The sequence below is a fragment of the Arvicanthis niloticus genome, chromosome 16, assembly GCF_011762505.2.
Source record: "Arvicanthis niloticus isolate mArvNil1 chromosome 16, mArvNil1.pat.X, whole genome shotgun sequence".
Lineage (NCBI taxonomy): Eukaryota > Metazoa > Chordata > Mammalia > Rodentia > Muridae > Arvicanthis > Arvicanthis niloticus.
Window position 1 is genome coordinate 9057873 of NC_047673.1, and position 18920 is coordinate 9076792.

The 18920-nt window shown below is 43.2% G+C and overlaps 1 protein-coding gene across 3 annotated transcripts in view; it reads left to right on the plus strand.

Annotated features, from left to right (window-relative positions):
• Positions 1-18920, plus strand: part of Dlgap2 (DLG associated protein 2) — a 735414-nt gene that overhangs the window by 262232 nt on the left and 454262 nt on the right. Inside the window, exon 1 of one of the 3 annotated variants that reach the window (XM_076913867.1) lies at positions 15402-15488. The exons of the other annotated variants lie outside the window; for them this stretch is intronic. Within the exon in view, the coding sequence (XP_076769982.1) occupies positions 15455-15488 (34 nt within the window). The 5' untranslated portion in view covers positions 15402-15454. Of the gene's footprint in view, positions 1-15401; positions 15489-18920 lie in introns of those variants that run through there. 3 annotated transcript variants of the gene reach the window in all.

The following is an 18920-nucleotide window of genomic DNA, read 5'->3' on the forward strand; positions in this document are numbered from 1 at the left end:
TCAGCACGGTGGGGTCTATGCATTTCCTCTGGGGGCCATTCAGCACGGTGGGGTCTGTGCATTTTCTTTGGATTTTCGCCCCCTGTGATGAGGGCAGGTTACCAATGCTCATTTCACACACCTCCAGTTTGTTCTTTAGACTTGAATCCTCCTTCCAAGCCCCAGCTACATCTGCTACCTTGTGCAGATGTACGGTAAAGAATAGGTGGTTCTTTTCTTGCTGGAAGAGAGATTGAGAGAGGCAGGAGAGGGAGAAAGACGAGAGAAGAGAGGAACAAGAGGGAGAGAGAAAAGGGGAGAGAGAAGAGATCAAGATAGAGGCAAAGAAAAGGAGAGGAGGAGGAGGAGAAGAAGAAGAAAAGGAGGAAGAGGAGGAAGAGGAGGAAAGGAAGAAAAGGAAATTGGAGGGCTCAAGTAACAGCAGACATAGGGTTTGGTGGCTTCTCATATTGTATATTGTAGCAGGAAGTGTTAGAAAGGAAACGTCCAGCTGGCTTCTGGCTTAGCTACCATGTTCCCGCACTAATGCTGGCTACAGGCAGGCTGCCTGGTCCCAGCTGGTGTCCTCCGGACTACTTTCTCTAGCTTGTCCCCTGTAGTGACCAGTCACTGTCTCCCTTTTTCCTGTCCAATCATAGGCCTCCCACTGAAAGTAGATTGGGAAGGGAAATTTCTGCCACAGAATATATTCTTGTTTTTAGTCTCAGTAGCCTGACATGGCTGGCAAGTTATGTGAGTGTCTGTGAACTGATAGTGACCAACTCCTGTCTTCCATCACTGTTTGTTTGCACAGTACCCCAAAGCCCTCTGACAAATGGCGGCATTAGTAGTGTCTCTGTCTAGCTCCCCATTAACAGACTTGCTTGTAGAAGAGATCTTTGGTTTATCAGATATTCTGCTGAGTGTGGAGCTCATCTCACACTGGCCTCTGGTTTCTACACAACCCCCTGGGCTACAGCCTTCTCCCAGTAAGTGCTGATAGATGTACCTGGTGCTCAGGGCTTCAGAAGTCTGGCACGGACCTTATCATTGTCTTTAGTATGTGATGGCATCCCTTTTTAAAAAAATATCTTTTTGAAATTAGTTCATACCACATAAAATCCCCTTGTTTCAAATATCAAATCTGTAGCTTTTTAGTCTATTGAAAACACTGCCCGCATTATCACATGATGAATTTGATCACTGTTTTTTGATAATTTCCTATAACAGCTGATGCAGCTGTTGCATCAGCTCCCAGACCAACAACTCTAGCAGGTAAATCTACTTCCTCTCTCTCTAGAGTAGTGCATGTTGGGTATTCCATGTTGGGTGGGCTCTGTAATAAACAGTTACAGGGTCTGGCTGCTCTCACTCGGAAAGGATTGCACAGTTCATTCATGCTTTAAGCTGCTTTCGTGCTTGCTTGTTTGGGGGTGCAGATGTGTGTTTGTTAACTCACTCACCAGCCAGTGAATGATTTTTGTGGTTTTCTTTTTTCTCCTCTGTTATCTGCAGTGCTGGTGTAAGCATCCTGTCTATGCTTCAATTTCTCTTGGATATGTAGCCAGGAGAGGAATGGTTGGGGGTCACGGTGCAGGTCTGCTTTATCGATCAGTCTCCAGGTTACTCTCCATGGCTCCCATTTCCATCTATGTTGGTAACAGGGAGTTGGATTTATTTAAACACTAATAGCAGTAGTTAGTGTGTGTCCTTTGCATTACAGGCACCCTAGAGAGAGTGAAGTAGCATGCTGCAGCTGCAGCTGCATCTCCACTGTGTCTGCTTGTGACTGCCTTCTCATATGCTTGTGGGAGACTGGCTTCTTATCTTTGTAGAAAAGACTTCAATTTTTTTTTGTCCATTTGAAAACGATTGTCTTTTGTTACTGAGCTGTAAATACTTGCATATCCGGGATATAAGCCCCTCCTTATTTATAAGGTTTTCAGATCTTTTCCCTCATTTTGTGGGTTTCAGTTTTTGCTTTATTCATGGTGTGTTTGCAGCACAAGAGTTTCGAATCTGCTCAAGGCTGGTTCACTTGTCCTTAGTGCCTGGAGTGCCAGGTCTCTGTTTAACCTCTGTCCACCAGGGGCAGCTCTTGTGCTGTGTTCTGAGGTCTATGGCTCTTACATCCAAGCCTAAGGATGTTTTGTTTGTTTGTTTGTTTGTTTGTTTGTTGTTTTCCTTAATTTATTTTTAATAAAGTTGTGATGTGAGGTTTGGATGCAACTTTTTTTTCCTCACATGCTTTTCTAGCTGTCTGAGAATTGCCCGTTGGGGAAAAAAAATACTCCCTTCCTGCTGTTGTTTTGACATCTTAGTTTACTCAGGCTGTTGTGATGGACTTGCACAGACAGGGTGGCTGTATAAAAAGCACAGACCTGCTTTTCGAAGTTCTGGAGGCTGAAAGTCTTAGATCAGGGCACCACCTGGTCCAGTGTCTAGAGAGGCCTACTTCCTGATTCATTGGGATGTCTTCTTGCTTTCTTCATGAGGTGGAACGGATGAAGAAATATTCTGTCCCTCATAACCCCCTCACCTCCCAAAGGCCCCATGCTTCAAACAGTCACCTGGGGGATTAGCTTTTGCTGCTTGCGTTCTGGGAAGTATAACCATTGATACATACCATCTTTGACACCTTATTTTTGGCTCTTGGTTTTTATCCCATAGATCTCTATGGCCTGTATAATGGGAAGCAATTCAGTTTTTCTTCTGTGCTTAAAAATCTTAGGCCAAATGGGCATGTGAGGGCGATGGTGTACAGGATCGGTGGCTAGTCCGCTTGGATATGATTCAGTTAACAACTGACGTGGAGCACGTTGTTCAACTGTGGCCTGAGATCCTCGCCCTGAAGAGCGAACATCTTTGAAAATGATGTGAGGAACTTAGGAGGACCATATGGATCACATACACGTTCCTGTGTAACCTTGGTCCTGTGAGGTTTTTATACCTAAATCATGGACACCATACTGTAGACTGCAAAAGTCCCAGCTAGAGCAAGAGAGCAAAGGGAGAAGTGTTAATGAGGGCCTCTGTGCGTCTTATCTTAGTGATGGCTCCTATGGCCTTGCTACTTGACACCTTAGTGTTGACAGAGTCTTTTCTGAAGCCTCCAGGGTTGCCCTCATCTCTAAGATGGCTCCTTTGATCTCCAGCTGCATCTTGCCACTGTATCCCTGGGATAACTCTAAGCTGTAACCCTTAGGACACCGATCTGACTTCCTTGGCTGCACTTGGATACATATGCACAAACCAACACTTTCACCTGGACACCCAGGTGCTGCTTAGGCAGAACAGGAGGTCACGTGACCCTGGGTCTGGACAGGATACCAGGTAGTTCTGCTGTACCTACAGTTATGCCACCATGATGGGAGGTCTGGGAATATGTTCCTTCCCCTCATTTGTCTTTCCTTTTCTCTATAAAATAAGGAACTTGTTAGATATTCTCCAGGGGACTCTGCGACTTTAAATTTCAATGTGCCTATAAATATGACTAAGTGATTTCACAACTATATTTAAAACTACAAGAGCAGACTAAAGGGTGGGAAAATAGCTATGATTCTCCTGTTGGAGTCACAATTGGAACTGAGTTTCAAGAAGTGTAGTGAGTTACAGAATATGCAGAAGCCAATGATAAGGGACTGATGAAGTTGAATGTTTGTCACTGTGACACTACTTCCACAGGAGAACGAGTTCTCATACAGGTAAACCTAAAAATGGTTTTAGGTGAAGGTGTTGAGGATGTCCTTAGTAACCTTCTAGAAGACTGTTACTGAGTGCCCCGTTGGGTACAGACGAGGTTTCTTCCCGTTGTTATCACACAGGTCTTTATAGCTCTCATCTGTTAAATTTCTCAAGCAATGCAGCAGGGTTTTTTTTGTTTGTTTTGTTTTGTTTTTGTTGTTGTTTTTTTGTTTTTGTTTGTTTGTTTTTGCTTTTTTTTGTTTTTGTTTTTGTTTTTCGAGACAGGGTTTCTCTGTGTAGCCCTGGCTGTCCTGGAACTCACTCTGTAGACCAGGCTGGCCTCGAACTCAGAAATCCTCCTGCCTCTGCCTCCCAAGTGCTGGGATTAAAGGCGTGCGCCACCACCGTCGGCAATGCAGTTTTTAAATGAATTGTGAGAAGTATTAAAAAGGAAACCATTGAAAATGAAAGTGTCTGTACAGCTTTAGTGTCCTTAAAATCACAGACTTTAATGTCCTCATCTAGGCATTTTCTTCCAGGGCTCGCTCCAGAGGGTTTTCTTAACTCAGACCTCAGTATATGTGAGTGTGTAGTCAGCACACACTGAATGTCTCTTTGTAAATGCTCTTCATGCTTCCTTCATAGAGATAAAAGTTTGTCTTTCTTTCCTCCTTTGTAAAAATCAAATTTGTATGTTTTTTCTGGTTGTCTAAATATTCTTTAGTTTATAAAGATCAGCTATGCAGAAAAAAAGAAAATACTCTCTTGTTATATAATCTACAAAATAGCCACAAGAGGTAGTTTTCAAGATTTGATTTCAGAATGAAAAACCCCCCCCCCCCTCAGGCACACATATGAGTATAGACCTGTGTGCACATAGACACATAAACAAAAACACATAAATAGAGATGTGTGCACACAGAGGCACATGCATAAACATGAATGTAAAACACATGAATGCTGATGAGTGCATACAGAGAAAAATGTATAAACATAAGCAGAAGAAGTACAGGCATATGCACACAGAGACATATGCATAAACCTGAGTGCAAGAACACACAAACACAGATGCATGCAAGCAGAGACACATACACAAACATTGACAAACACGAATGCACATACCTGCACACAGACCCATACATGCACGAATACTGACATAACCCATGTGAGTGTAGACATGTGTGTAAACATAGGCACATGCATGTACAAACACTGGCATAGCCTACATGAATATAGACAGGTGCATGAGTATAAACAAACACATGAATGTAGACCAGACACAGATACATGCATGTGTAAAGATTGACATAGAGCCCACATGAATGTAGGCACATACACCAAAAAGTTCACCTAGAAATGTGTACATAGAAATAAGGCCATGTACATGCAAATGCAGAAATGAATATGCCTTTACATTCATGAACACAGACATGTGCACATGAGTTCAGACCTACAGACAGACACATGAGCACACACACACGGATGTTGATTTACAGATCCATATGTCTACTCATTTCAGAGAATGAAGAAGCTAATGGTGTGTGTAATTCCAAACAGTTCCAAACAACTTTTAAAAATTAACCTTGACTTATAACCATGGAAATGTAACTGTTCACACTCTTACTCCACGTCTTTAGTAATGTTCCATGTACATGGTATAGCTTTTAAAAACCAGACCTCTTAATATTCAGGTTGTTTGCAGCTTACCTCTTATAATCTGTGATTCTCAACCTTCCTAATGTTGCTATCTTTTAATATAGTTCCTCATGTTTTGGTGACCCCTCCTCCCCAGCCATAAAATTATTTTTCCTTGCTACTTCATAAGTGTAACTTTGCTGCTGTTGTGAATCAGGATGTAAGTATCTGTTTGGGGGTCATGACCCACAAGTTGAGAACTGCTGCCTTACATCATCTTAGGGGACTTGGGTGTTGAGCCAGCTCACTGTCAAGACTTTGACTGGATACCTGTGGTGGGATGGAGTAAGTTTGTGTTTTCTCTTGTTCCCTAGTGGTGTCTGTTATGGGCAGCCTGTGAAGAGAGGCAGTGGAGAGACACTGTGTTTGTTTACTCAGTGCTCTGGATTCTGGATCTCTGTGAGGACATCACACAGCAGCTTCTTCCAGCTGTTGGGTTTGTTATAGGACCATTCTTCCCATCAGCAGCCAGAGGAAGGAGAAGTCATCCTGTGTCCTGCCCATTTCAAGCCTCCCTGGGGCGGGGCTGTCCTATAGGCTCTGGGTGGTGTCTGCAGCCACGTCCCTCTCAGTAGGACACTGCAACCCTTTCCTTTCCTTCCTCAGTTGTTTCTTTTTTTTCTTCCCTCCAAAGCTAAGACTTATTTTTCATAAGGAAACCACATCAGGCGCCATCAATATTCACAGTTAAATGACCTGTAACCCCCAACCTAGAACACAGTGAAATAGGACCATTCACAGCAGAATAGGTCATTTTACTACAAGGCAGGCAGCACTGTGACAGGACTTGTTTGTCCAGAGATTTAGGAAAGGGAATGAGGAAAGGAGGGACAGTGATGTTTTGAGTAAATTTTACATTGTAGGAACTGTGTGGAAGAGCCCACTGGACTGACAGTCCCAGGATGGAGGCAGAGAGGACATTCTGACTTAGGCTTGAAGGGTAAATGCATGAAAGGAGACAGCATGGGCATTTCCTGGCCTTTTGTGACTGACCAAGCAATTTGAATAATTTACCTAGGTAACTGCAGGGAGGCCTCTCAGGCCTTGTTATCTATAGTGGGCTTGTTTATAAATGAGCTACAGGGCTTGTTCCAGAGGCTGTGAGACTTCTGAAAGCACCTAGAACACACTGGACAACAGCAGAGCCTGTTAGGAGGCGGGGACTAGTTAGAATGAATGCATAGTCTCGATGTTCAGACTCATTTTCCTTCCCCAAGTGCCTGTCTATTCAGAAACCAAGCCACGAGCAGGTTAAACACATGTAGGAATCTATCAAGATCAATTTAACTGTGGTCCTAATTAACCTGTTTCCTAACCGTTCATATCATTGTCAAGGTAATTGATGTTCACACCTACACTTAAATTAATATGCACATATATTTACAAACAAGAAAATGTGAAAATTTTCTATGTTTAAATGATGCTGTGTGCTTTTTGATTTGGGGTGGCAGGAAAGAGTCATGGAAGGAGTGGAGGCCACAAAGTCTGATGTACCGAGTTGTATCTGGAGCTGTCTCCTTGCAGACTGGCTGATCAACTTGGACAAATTGTTAGTGTTTGATTCCCTTGGGTTTCTAGTATGTAAATGCCTTCTCCATAAAATTGCTCTGTACTGAATTTTAGGATAACAGACAATAAAATATTTCCTATATGCCCAAACTAAGAGGGTCATGAACTCAGAAGGAAGCCTTGTGGGAGAAGCCAGGGTCCCCAGACAGAGAATCTGGATGGAAGAGGGATCTATGAAACCTTGTTCTGGTCTCAGGCAGTCTGGAGTCTTTGAGGGCAGTCATTTTAAAATACAGGAAGTGGAAAATCTTTATGTAACCCATAGAGAGAAAGGATCAAGAATGATGGTTTTGTCTTGGAAAAATCACTAAGCAGAGACTCCAAAGCCATAGAAATTTGGTGACCGTGTATGGTGTTAAGGAGCAATATAGTTCCTGGGTGTAATTGTCAAGAAGCATAGTCTCACTGCCTCAGATGTTGGATACTAGCAGCATGTTGCCATGGCAACAAAGCAAGTAGCTGTAGCAGGATAGTAAGCAGCAAAAAAATTATTATAATATCAAACTTTAATATTTCTGTTATAAATAATCACAACTACTTTTTAAAAAATTTTTTTAGGACCAAAGTTTATGTTTTTCAAAAGAAGTAAAGGTGTTTGTTTTTGTTTTGTTTTGTTTTTTTGTTTTTGTTTTGTTTTGTTTTGTTTTGTTTTTTTTAGAAATTTTACTTTTGGGGGCGTTTTTATGCAATGAACTGTGTGGTAAGTTCATCAGCAAACTTGCCCTGACTCTTGATAATTCTGTTCGCTTACCATTGATGACTGCCTGGAGCTGTCCACACTTAAAGTGCTGAAAATGTAGCCCAAGATGAGCATCACTGTTTCTTGGAGAACGGCCTTATTGGTGCACATTTTGTTTTCTGGACTGGAGTAGACACATATTAAACACATTCACACTCAAATATGTGCATAAATGTCTGAGCCATGTGTTCAAACCCAGGATTATTTTTTTTTTTAGAAAGTTTCTCTGTTTTAAAGTCTGTATTAAATGAGTTATCTTAGACTGTTATAAGAATATATTATAGTTCTACAAGGTTTTGTATATTCCATGGGTTTCTTTATCAATATATAATTAAATAAACATACATAGCATCATTCATTCCTCTCTTCCTCTTTTGCACTGAAATAATTGGATAATGGGTGACTGCTCAACTTAAGTTAAAAAAAAAAAGCACTGTTCGCAGGAGAAATGAAGATCACTACGAGTATCTGGATTTTTGGTGTTTGAAGTATTGCTGTTTTGCTATTGCATTGCTGTAGTCTAAAAAACTTTTTTAGGTACTGAGAGTGAGTTACTTCCAAATAACCAAGTTAAAAAGGAAAAAAATATAAGTTACCTGGACTTGTTATTATCAAATGTTTTCATTAATGCTTTTATTTGCTTTGGTAAAAGCACCAGAACAAAATAATAACAGCCTTCTTCACCAGTAGCACAAAAATAGTTTCTCCTCACTGAATACAAATTGCACATACAAAATTAAATATAGTTTCCTATAGCAACAAATGTTAAGGCTATGCACAGAGAATGTTACTTGTGTTATGATGAATTTCAGATGTTTACCAAGTATCGATCTTCCCTAAAGCATTGTGCTAAGAATTAACCCCATGCAATAGACATTTTCGTAAAACCAGATGATCACAGCATGTGCTATTTAATCACAGGATGCATTTTGACCACACAATGAAGTCAGGTTCATTAAAAAAATTTTATCTTCAACTTGCCAAACTGGCAAACTGATTACATTTTTGCCTTAACTTGGGAGAGTAATTTGGAAACATTCAATGACTTCCTGGTGTTTTTGGTCTTCAGATGAAGGGAACAGTAATTGTTTGTCTGTATAAAAAAATGTTTGGAAAGATACCATGTGGTCATCTTGGCAGCCTATGGGGTGATGTGAAGTGCAGGAAGCATATGTCCTTGGGAGACCATATTTGTTGGTAACTCCAAATGTAGTCTTTGCCAGGAATGACTGTCCTCGTCAGAGTATCTCTCCATCATATAGCTGTCTAAGGTAATTCTGAATAGCATTAGAGAACACAAACAGTTATAAATCTTGCTGATGGAAAAGCTGTCCATGTTTTTCCCAGTTATGTTTTTTGATCCAGTAGTGTTTCAAGTGTTCTATATGGAGTACTTTTGTAGAAGGCCTGGCTTTTGTAGACAACCATGCCTCACAGTATCTGTGATTTTAGCTGTGTGTCTGTCCACTTCTCTTATCCTTGTCTTTTCTGTCCAGGAGGTTGAGTTTTGTGTCTCCCCTGCTTCATTTCAGGTTCTTTGCATTATTTCTTTTCACTTTCTTAGCTTATTCACTAATCCTTTTTAGTCTTAATTTTAGGACTTTTAGAAGTTTGAATCTATAATTCAAGGAGTCATTTGTCTTCTCTTTTGGTTAAATAAGATTACAGAGGGATGGGAGGAGGTTTGTATTTTCTTAAACCAACAGAACATTCGACCTGACTTTGAGATCATGTGCCTTGTAGGCCACATCTGGGTCAAGGTGAGTGGGGCTCTGATTGATGTACCTGTGGAATCCCTCTCCTACTGTGCCTTAGTCTGTACCTTCTGGCACAGGGCAGGCTGGGTACTAAGTTTGTCATTGCCAGATAGTAGCTTCATAAGTAGCGTTCCCCCTCCCACCCCCCAACACAGAGCTCTGATATTCCTCTTGCAGAAGAAGAAAACTGTCTGCCCATGTCAGAGCAGGAGAATTAATGTGAATATGTTTCTGAATTTTCAAAAGCATTGAACAACCATCTCAATAAATAAATTCTAAATCCAGTCTGAACCTTCTGCTTTCATTTTCTCTGAGTCGAAACTGTAACCACCTTTGAGGAAGCTGAAGAGACATGGCATTGGTAATCTCACGGGCCTTGTGGAGTCACACTGTCTGTCAGGTTGGCAAGTCTATTGTAAGGTACCCATTTTACTCTAGGAAACTACCTTGGAGCTGTGGGACTGTCTTTGTGAAATTTTATGCTTAGAACCTGTGAAAGTCCTTAATATGAGAATAAATTTGACACCAGGACTTTCACAGTCCTCGTTGTATATGCATTAAGTTAAGATGATCAAACTAGCTAATTGCTGTTAATATAGGTGATCACAAAAAAAAACAAATAAATTAAGATCTGCTCATTCTAATAATCACAGTTAAAGTTGGCATATAGGAAATGTATGCTAACCAGATATTCAAATGCTGCTTTATCTCCAAGTTCACTGTATCATTATTTATTAATTTTTTATTGTTTATAAACAAGGGGGTAAATCTTAATTATTTAATTACCCCCCCACCTCTAAATGATACTACCCTAAGAACTGTGTGGTTGATTTACTGTTTGAAATTCACTGTTATGAATTGATGAAATCTCTCTTGATTTCTCCTGTCTGTTTCTGAAAGAAGATTAGGAATCTCCATTCTGAGTATCAGTGCCGGCTCTCTGTAGATGTAAACAGGGATCAGGCACACCAGATCCTGTGGGGTGATTTGCTCCAAGTGAGATTTATTTGCAAGCAGCTTGTGGCCTTTCATCTTTGAAAATTGTGAATATGTTCATTGATACCAACAGGAGAGAGTAGGCAGCTAATCTTTAATTTAATGCAGCAAAACAGACTACTTGTTGAGCTGTTGGTGCTTAAGGCTATTGAAAGAAGAAAGGTGTTGACATTCCGACTCTGCTGTTTACCAGCTTGTAAATCCTTCATTCTGGATTAGGAACCAGACACCAGCGGTTGCATAAAACATGAGCACATGCTTTCCTTTCCTTGTGGTCCTGCGTGAACCCCTGATTGTGAAGTCTATTGACAGCGAGCTTCAGAGGACTCAGTGGCTCTAAGGCCAGATGCTTTATACCCGTGCTCAGCCTCACAATGCCTTGCACAGGGGGTGGTTGGCTCTTGACCTAATTTACCAACAACGGGTGTTGTTTTTATATTTTGTCTTTGCTCCAGAGAATAAGAAATTAACATGGGTGCTTAACAAGAAGGTTGTCACCTGTGCTGTAAGAAATGGCTGCATTCTTGACAAACCCTGCCCTGCCCCCCGTGCCACAACTGTCTACATTAGGGAAGTAGGCTTCATCCACCTCCAGAACTCACTCTGAGAGGTGAAATTCATTGATGGACTACTGAGAATAGCTTTGTGCAGCCATGAACAGTGATTTCCAAATCAGCCCGGGATGAAATTTCAACAATCTGGAGGTATTTTAGCAATGGGAGTCAGGTCAGCAAAGGACAGAAAGGAAGTTGAGTTGGGTGGTCATACTGACTTCCTAAACTTAGCTGACATTCAATTTCAGTCAGCAACCCAAGTTGGCTGTTTAACTGCTCGTTGATGAGCTTGTCCATCCTCTGGTTGTTTTGAGTCGATCTGAGAGAGACAGTGACTTCTTGGTGATATTTAAGCATTTGTCTGACTACTGCTTTAGAAATCAAGGACCATATCTTGTGGGGCTCTGTGCAGATTTCCTAGGAGCTTTGTCAGTTTCTCTGACAGAAACAAGTACTCATGTCTGCCTCACACGAGATGGTGAGCAACTGCCATCTGAAAGCATGGAAGGTTCTGGCAAATCTTTATTCAGTATCTAGTGGTTATAACTGGACTAGATGTCGAGTGAGAAAGAGAATGTCTGTCTAAGAAGATGTGGGCAGAACTCCTATTAGAGAGACAAGCCACAGATGTCTCAGAACTCCCAACCATGCCTCCGTTGGTGAGTTCGTAGACACCTGGCTTTGTCACACAGGAACCCAACCCCGGCAGTACCATAGCTCGTCCCAGCTGTGCTTTGCTGACCCTACATATGTCAGGTGCCTCAGGCCACCCTGGTTATGATGGTTTCCTACTCCTCTCTAGGATAACCCAGTTGTTTACCAGGCTTGCTGTGCTGCTGACCACCCTGGTCTCTGTTTTCTGTATGAGATGGGACTGTGTACTGGACAGGAGCCTATTGGTTCTAGAACTACTTCTGATCCAGATGGCTCGGCTGTGGTTTGGTTCCTCCCCTCTGTGAAATAAGGTACAAATAGTACTGTCCCTTAGGTTCTCAGCAGGCAGATGAGCAAATCACATGGTCCTGGGGAACCCTTAGTATAAGGTGCCTAGATGTTCCTCTTTCTCCTGGTTAGACATTCTGCTTCCTCTTCCTCCTTGTTGGATGTTCCTCTTCCTCCTGGTTGGATTTTCCTCTTTCTGCTGGTTGGATTTTCCTCTTTCTGCTGGTTAGATTTTCCTCTTTCTTCTGGTACACTTACAAGATTTGCTCTGATCTAGTCTGTCCTCTCTTTTCACCACTTGACAGATAACCTGTTGAATATGAAGCCAGTAATGCTGTATCCTGTTTTCTCACCAAACCCCACCATCCAGTGGCATCCTTACCCCATGTGCCCTCCCAGGGTTCTTCTTATCCCAGGCTTTACTCTCCTGTGTCAACTTTACCCCAGGCTGTACCCTTTCGTTCCCTCATTCCCTCAGGCACCTCTACTCCTAGTTATTCAGTACTCCAAGGCTCACTCACCTTTCATCTTTAACCCAGACTCCACTCTTCCATGTAAGCATTATTTCAGGTCTCACCCTGTATTTCTATTTATTTATTTATTTATTTATTTATTTGTTTGTTTATTTATTTTATATGAGTACACTGTAGCTGTCTTCACACACACCAGAAAAGGGCATCAGATCTCATTACAGATGGTTGTGATCTACCATGTGGTTGCTGGGAATTGAACTCAGGACCTCTGGAAGACCAGTCAGTGCTCTTAACCACTAAGCCATCTCTTCAGCCCCTCACCCTGTATTTCATTATAACTTCAGCTCCTTCTCCCACTTCATCATTACCTCAGGCCCACCCTTCCATTTCAATATTACCTGGGCATCCTTCCTACTTATGGAAAACTGTAGTGGATGGATTCATTATCCATGGATTCTGGATAATGATAAAAAAACCAGGAAAAGGTAACTTCCTAAGGCAGAAAGGTACTCACTCCATCAGTAAGCAGGGCTTGGAGGAACATGGTGTGGAGAGGGGCATAGCATTAACTATCATTTTCTTTGGAATTTGAGTCAGTTGTTTTAATGACTGGAGACTCTAGTCCTGTGGTCTTCAATGAACTGGGAAACATCTGAATAGCAAGGAGCCACTGACAAGATGTACTGAAGAAAGGGTAGATCCTAGACCTGAGTCCTGCTTGAATCATTTCCCTGTGGTATCATTGTAAGATTCTCCAGAGCCTAATATGGATTTCTGAGTGATCAGCAGGGAGTAGCGCCATAGGCTGGTGACGAAGATGGCAGGTATTAATTCTCTCTTGGCTCTAGAGACCAGAGTCTGAATGTGAGGTACAGGCTGAGGGAATGGTTCATTCTGTAGGATATAGGGGTACATCCCATGCCTATTTACAGAACCTAGTAGTGATTGGAGATCCTGATGCTTTTTTGGCTGTAGATCTGTTAGTATAATCTGTTTGCCTGTCTTCAAATTGATGTCAGTGTTCTGGGATGCCTGTCTTACCTAATTAGAGAGTGATCTCATCTCAAGGTCCATAATTATGTTTACAAAGACCTATTTCCAATTAATATGGTATTCTGAGGACTCAAGTGGACATAGATTTGCAGGGTGGACATGGAGGAAGGCATTTAACCTACTCCAATGATGAAGACAACCTCCTTGCTGAGGGACACCAGCACATCCTGTAGCAGGCAGACTACTTTCCTGAAAGAGGTCTTCAGTGTCCACTGAGAGGAAGTATATGTATCGTTAGTTATTCTTTCTAGTAACCAGGTATGTTCATGAGGCAGACTGAAGAAGGTCTGTATTGGTTTACTGGTGTGTTTTTTTTTTTTTTTTAAGATTTAATTATTTATTTTATGTATATGAGTACGTTGTAGCTGTCTTCAGACACACCAGAAGATGTCATTGGATCCCATTACAGCTGATTGTGAGCTACCATGTGGTTACTGGGAATTGAACTCAGGACCTCTGGAAGAGCAGTCAGTACTCTTTAACCTCTGAGTTACCTCTCCAGCCCAAGTTTACTGTTTTTTTGGTTTTGTTTTGTTTTTATCATGGCTATTAAAGCAAGTTTATGAGATCTGGGGTTACTCCTTTATACCTAGTAACCTCAACAGAGATTCCCACTGGGGTCCAAAAGCAAATTCACTCAGACCAGTAGTAGCACACTATAAACTTTGCAGCTTAAATTGTTGAGCCATGATGCATTTTTAGTTTAATTTGGTTTAAACATAGTGTGTCCTGTACTAAGCCAGTCTTATGAAGAGTGCATTGTCTAGCAGAACCCATGCCTTTTCCAAGGGAGCTGTTTGGGCCACTGGAGTAATTCAGGGAGGTCCATGGAAGTTTTACTAGGACAGTATTCCTGGATGTCTCTTGCAGTGTTTGTGCAGTGGCCAGGCTTAATGACTATTCTCTTATCCTTGGTCATCACCAGCCACTGCGTCTGTAGACATGTCGGTGGAGGAATCCAAAACGGTAACAAATCCAAGCCCTTTGGTTATTTTGCATGTGCTTTTAGAGAAAGTTACTTTGCCAATAAGTGAGGTTGTAGGCATAGTCATCTGGCCACCCATCAGGCGCATAAGGTTCTCCATGTCTTTATCAGATCACACCCTCATCTCCACTAGGACTCTTGTGTGTTGTGTTTGCCTCCTGGGGTGGAGGTTCTGTACTTCAAAGAACAGCAATCATCAAAGGCCCAGACCTTCATTGGGAATAAAAAAGGTTATTTTCTACCAGGACACCTGCAGTGGAAGCAGGTATAAGGATGTGTAGATGCCAGGGGGTCTCTGATCTGCCTTCACCTTTCTCCTCCTGCGTACAGTTGGTTCTTATCCCAGTCCCGTACTGAAAGACTAGAGTGGAAGGTTTGCTCTTCCCCTGCAACTTCTCAGATGCCAGGGGGCTCGGAACCTTCAGCATGAGCTGCTCATGTGGACGGGCCTCTCCGAACACCCTGCCCACTCACTTTTATGAAGACCTGTGTCGTCAGCTCTGTGACGCTCCGTAGGAAGTTGCCCATTTATGGCTACTAGAGCAAATGATATCATCACAATAGGTGGCTCCTGTCTAAATAGGGATCGTTTGTGAAATGAGATTATAGGCATTTATCTGAAAGAGCAGGAGACAGAGCACCTGCTCTCCGTAATTGCTGTCCCAGGGGACGGCACTGCGCTCTAATCAAGGCGTCCATCTCCATGGCTAATTTTGTTACCAGCAGAGAGCTTGCGTTTTACGCTCAGTGCCAGGCAGCCCCCATATCCACATGGAATCCACTCCAGATCCATGTTTTCTATTACGCTTGAATATATGGGACATACATAGGGATCCTATGCCTGCCACCGTGCTGCAGTGTGCCTGTTTTGCAGAGTACCGTGGCTGCCTAGTCCAAGCCAAGGCTGACTGGAGCCGTGACCACTCACTTGGTCACCCCGGCCTCCTCCTTCCTTTGCAGTGAGGTTGAAGTGCCCCTGCGTGCACAGCTTCCCATCTGCTGAGGAGCTGCCTGCACTTCACATTCGGATGCTGCAAAGCGTGCAGCAGGAGTCTCGCTTCGGTAAGTCAAAGGTGACTCATTTCTCACTTTCCGTGTCTTGGATGTAGACTTTACTAGTTCTGTGGCCTCTGGGAAATGATACTTAACTGATCAGCGCTCGACCAGCTGACCCGACAGCTGCTTACCTCTCTGTACTTTGCAGCATGGTTTTAAATGTTTTCTTTTCTTTCATTGCCCTGTTTTATAGACCTAGGTTGCTCTGCTTTTATAAGTGAAATACTCATGTCTTGATAGATGGTAGTGACAGCCAGGAGACGAGCACTGCAATCCAGGGAGACTTGGAGGAGATGGTCTTGCACAGCAATCCAGGACTACAGTATTGTCCTAGGCAGACAAGTTCTGTCTTTAATTAACCATCATTTCAATAGTCACCAGATACTGGAGCAGTCTGTATTGCAAGCACTGTTTTGGCTGGCTTTCCTTTTATTTCAGCAAGGATGTGGCAACTGAGCTGTGGGTTCCGTGATCCCCCGGGAATGAGTAAATCCAGGGACCTTAGGTCATTAAACCTGTGTTTCATAGGCTAGCAAGAGAGAGAAGCCTGCGGAGAGGGCTTCCTTTGTGTGGCTGAGTGCAGTAAAGGGTTTTGAGCTCTTCCCAGCTGCAGTTGAATAGGATGAAAGGGGGGAGAGGTGCTGGTCTGGACGCCTGCTGGGAAGTGCTGTCTGTGCCCGGTCTTTATAACCAAAGCCCCTTCCAAAGCACTAATTTAGTGCTTACCCCAAGTAGCCCTCCTCTGCTTTGTGGGAGGAGATGGTGTGCAAGTGTGGTGGAATTGCTGAGGCTCTGGATAAAGCTTGCTTTGGAGTGCACAGTCTGACAAGGAGCTCCGAGAACCCAGCCAACTGGTTCACAGCAGCCAGGAAGGATTTTTTTCCCTTTGCAGCAAGGAACTCTGTAGCTGGTACAGCTGATGTGTCTGATCCCCAGCCTCCGGTGAGTGAGCCACAGGGATGGAGATGAGGTGTGCCGGGTGTAGTCTTTCCCCACATGCTTCCTTCTCACTCTGCTCCGTTGACATGTTTCCGTTCCATTCTTGCTCTTCTATGGGAAAGGAAACACACCTCTCTAAAGAGCACGTCCACATCTGGCCACATCTGGCCCCTTCCCGGAACATTGCCTAAGAGACTTGTTGTTGCCTCCGCATCTGGGTAATCGCTGGCTGTTACACATCCCCCATCCCCCGTTATAAATGGCTGAGTTTTCACGGGGAGGACTTACACTCTGCAAAGGACTGAGCATGTCCGGAGGGAAGCTGCCATTGGCTTCTCCGTTTCCAGGTGGATATCGACTACTTCATTCATAATTTTATCCCCAGAACTCAGGTCTGTCATTTTCAGGAGCTCAATGTCCAGAGGGGATTTTGTAGTCTTAAGTCTATTCCTGCACCAGGACCAGTCTGTTTGACTTTACCCAGCCTTTTGAATTATGCTTCACTGAGCAACAAGTATTTTATTCCCCACAACCACCCATCACCCTTGCCCCTCAACTGAGAGAGCTCACAGGATGACATGTTGCATCCCACAACTGCATGGATCTCCCAGCCTTTGGTTGGATTTGTAGCCCAAGTCAGAGGCTGCTGCTGGAAATAAGCCTAGTGAGATGTTTAGATCACAGCATAGTTAGACATCTGCCAGAGAAGCAGGCCACTGGCTCTTTCCCTGAGTTTAAACCCTGCCTTCATGTGTATCCATTACTCAGCACTAAGTGTCTTTAAGTAATGTGTGCTGTTTTGTTTTAAACCAAATTGCTTCAATATAATTAAGGCAGAAGGTGGAACGGGAGAAATGAAGTACGACTTTGTGACAGCGTTCATTGGCAAACGGAACCACAGCATGTGCACATAGGTCTCTGGCATGACAGCTGACAGACATTTCACAGCCCCGCTGTGATGCTGCTCCAGGCCACTGTGTATTTTCTGGACAAACTTTAGTTCTCTCTCCTGCTCTCAAACATGACTTCCAAACCATGTGCAGTCTTTGCTTTCTAGAATAGTGTCATTTTATATAAATAAAGTACAATTGCTTTTTGAAACTTACTTCGTGGTGTGTGTGTGTGTGTGTGTGAATGTGTGAATGTGTGGATGTGTGGAGGTCAGAGGATGACCAGGGAGTGAGATCATGTCTTTTACCTTGTTATGGTGGGGTCAGCATTCTATCTGCTATCTAGTCCAGCTGCCCTCTGAGCTTCTGCCCTGGTTTCCTGTCTCACATTCTATCCCTGCAGTAGTGCTGGGATTGTACATTGCATCTAGCTTTTTTACAAGGGTTCCGGGGACTAAACTTGGGGTTATAGGCTTACAAGGCTAGTGCTTTCCCCTTCTGAGCAATCTCTCTCCCCCAAGCTTTATTTATTTATTTTTGTCTCTCCTTTAGTGAGTGGGTCTGCACATCAGTGGGGTCTGCTGAATTTCGTGAAGCGTTCGGTCAGTGCAGGCTGTTGAACTAATATCCTTGACCATGGGAGCAGAGCTCTGCAGTCCTCTGTACTGTATTAGAAAACATGGTCTTTCTAGCATTATTTTTCTTCATAGATGTGCTATGAAGACACGTCCCATCCCCCCTTACACATGCCTGATCCCTCGTGTCCCACATAGGCGGTCTGTGGAAGGAACAAGGAAGGCTGCTGAGGAAGAGCTATGGATGTCAGAGAAGGTAAAGGTGTTTAGGAAGGATGCTGGACTGACTATTGCCGTTGAGTCTTGAGATAACAGCAGACGCCTACACACCGTGTGTTTCCAGCCAGTGTACAGTGTGTGGGATATTTCTGAATCAGTCACACCCCCACATGTTAATGTGTGCTTCCTTTCTGCACCTAGCAGCTGAAAACACAGTTATCCCTGGGCTCCGTGCACACAGCACTCACTGATGTTCGAGCTCACACTTTGAATCAGGAAGTTGTTTATGGAGATGCAGCTGTTACCTGAAATTTGCATATTAGATCATTATTTTATTCATGACTGGTAGTAAGATTAGCATTTTTGTCCGACTAGCATCCAGAAAAAAAAAGTCATAACGGTTCTCTGCGAAGAATGCCGATTGTGAAATGTCTTTCTTGTCTGCATGTATTGGGTAAAAGTAGCTGCTCCGTAAGGGCAGGGGTGAAACAGCGCCTCAAGAACTTTCTGTTTCTCTTTCATGGCAAAACCCTCCTCCCTCTAGTTTTGTGGCTTAGGGATTTAACTTCCTTTGGACACTGGCCTCTGAGTTGCAATTGCATGCCTTGAGGTTGGGCCTCAGTATTGATCAGAGATCTGCATGTGCAACCTTTCAGTGGTGGTCACAGGAAGGGTTTGCTCATGTCTTCTTTCTAATGCAGTATCTCTTAGGCATGGACCACCTTCTCAGAGCATCATGTGCCGGTTCCCTCACACTTGTCCATGCTTCTTTGATAACAGAGATAGAGTCTCCTGATTGCTAAGGTCCACAAGTA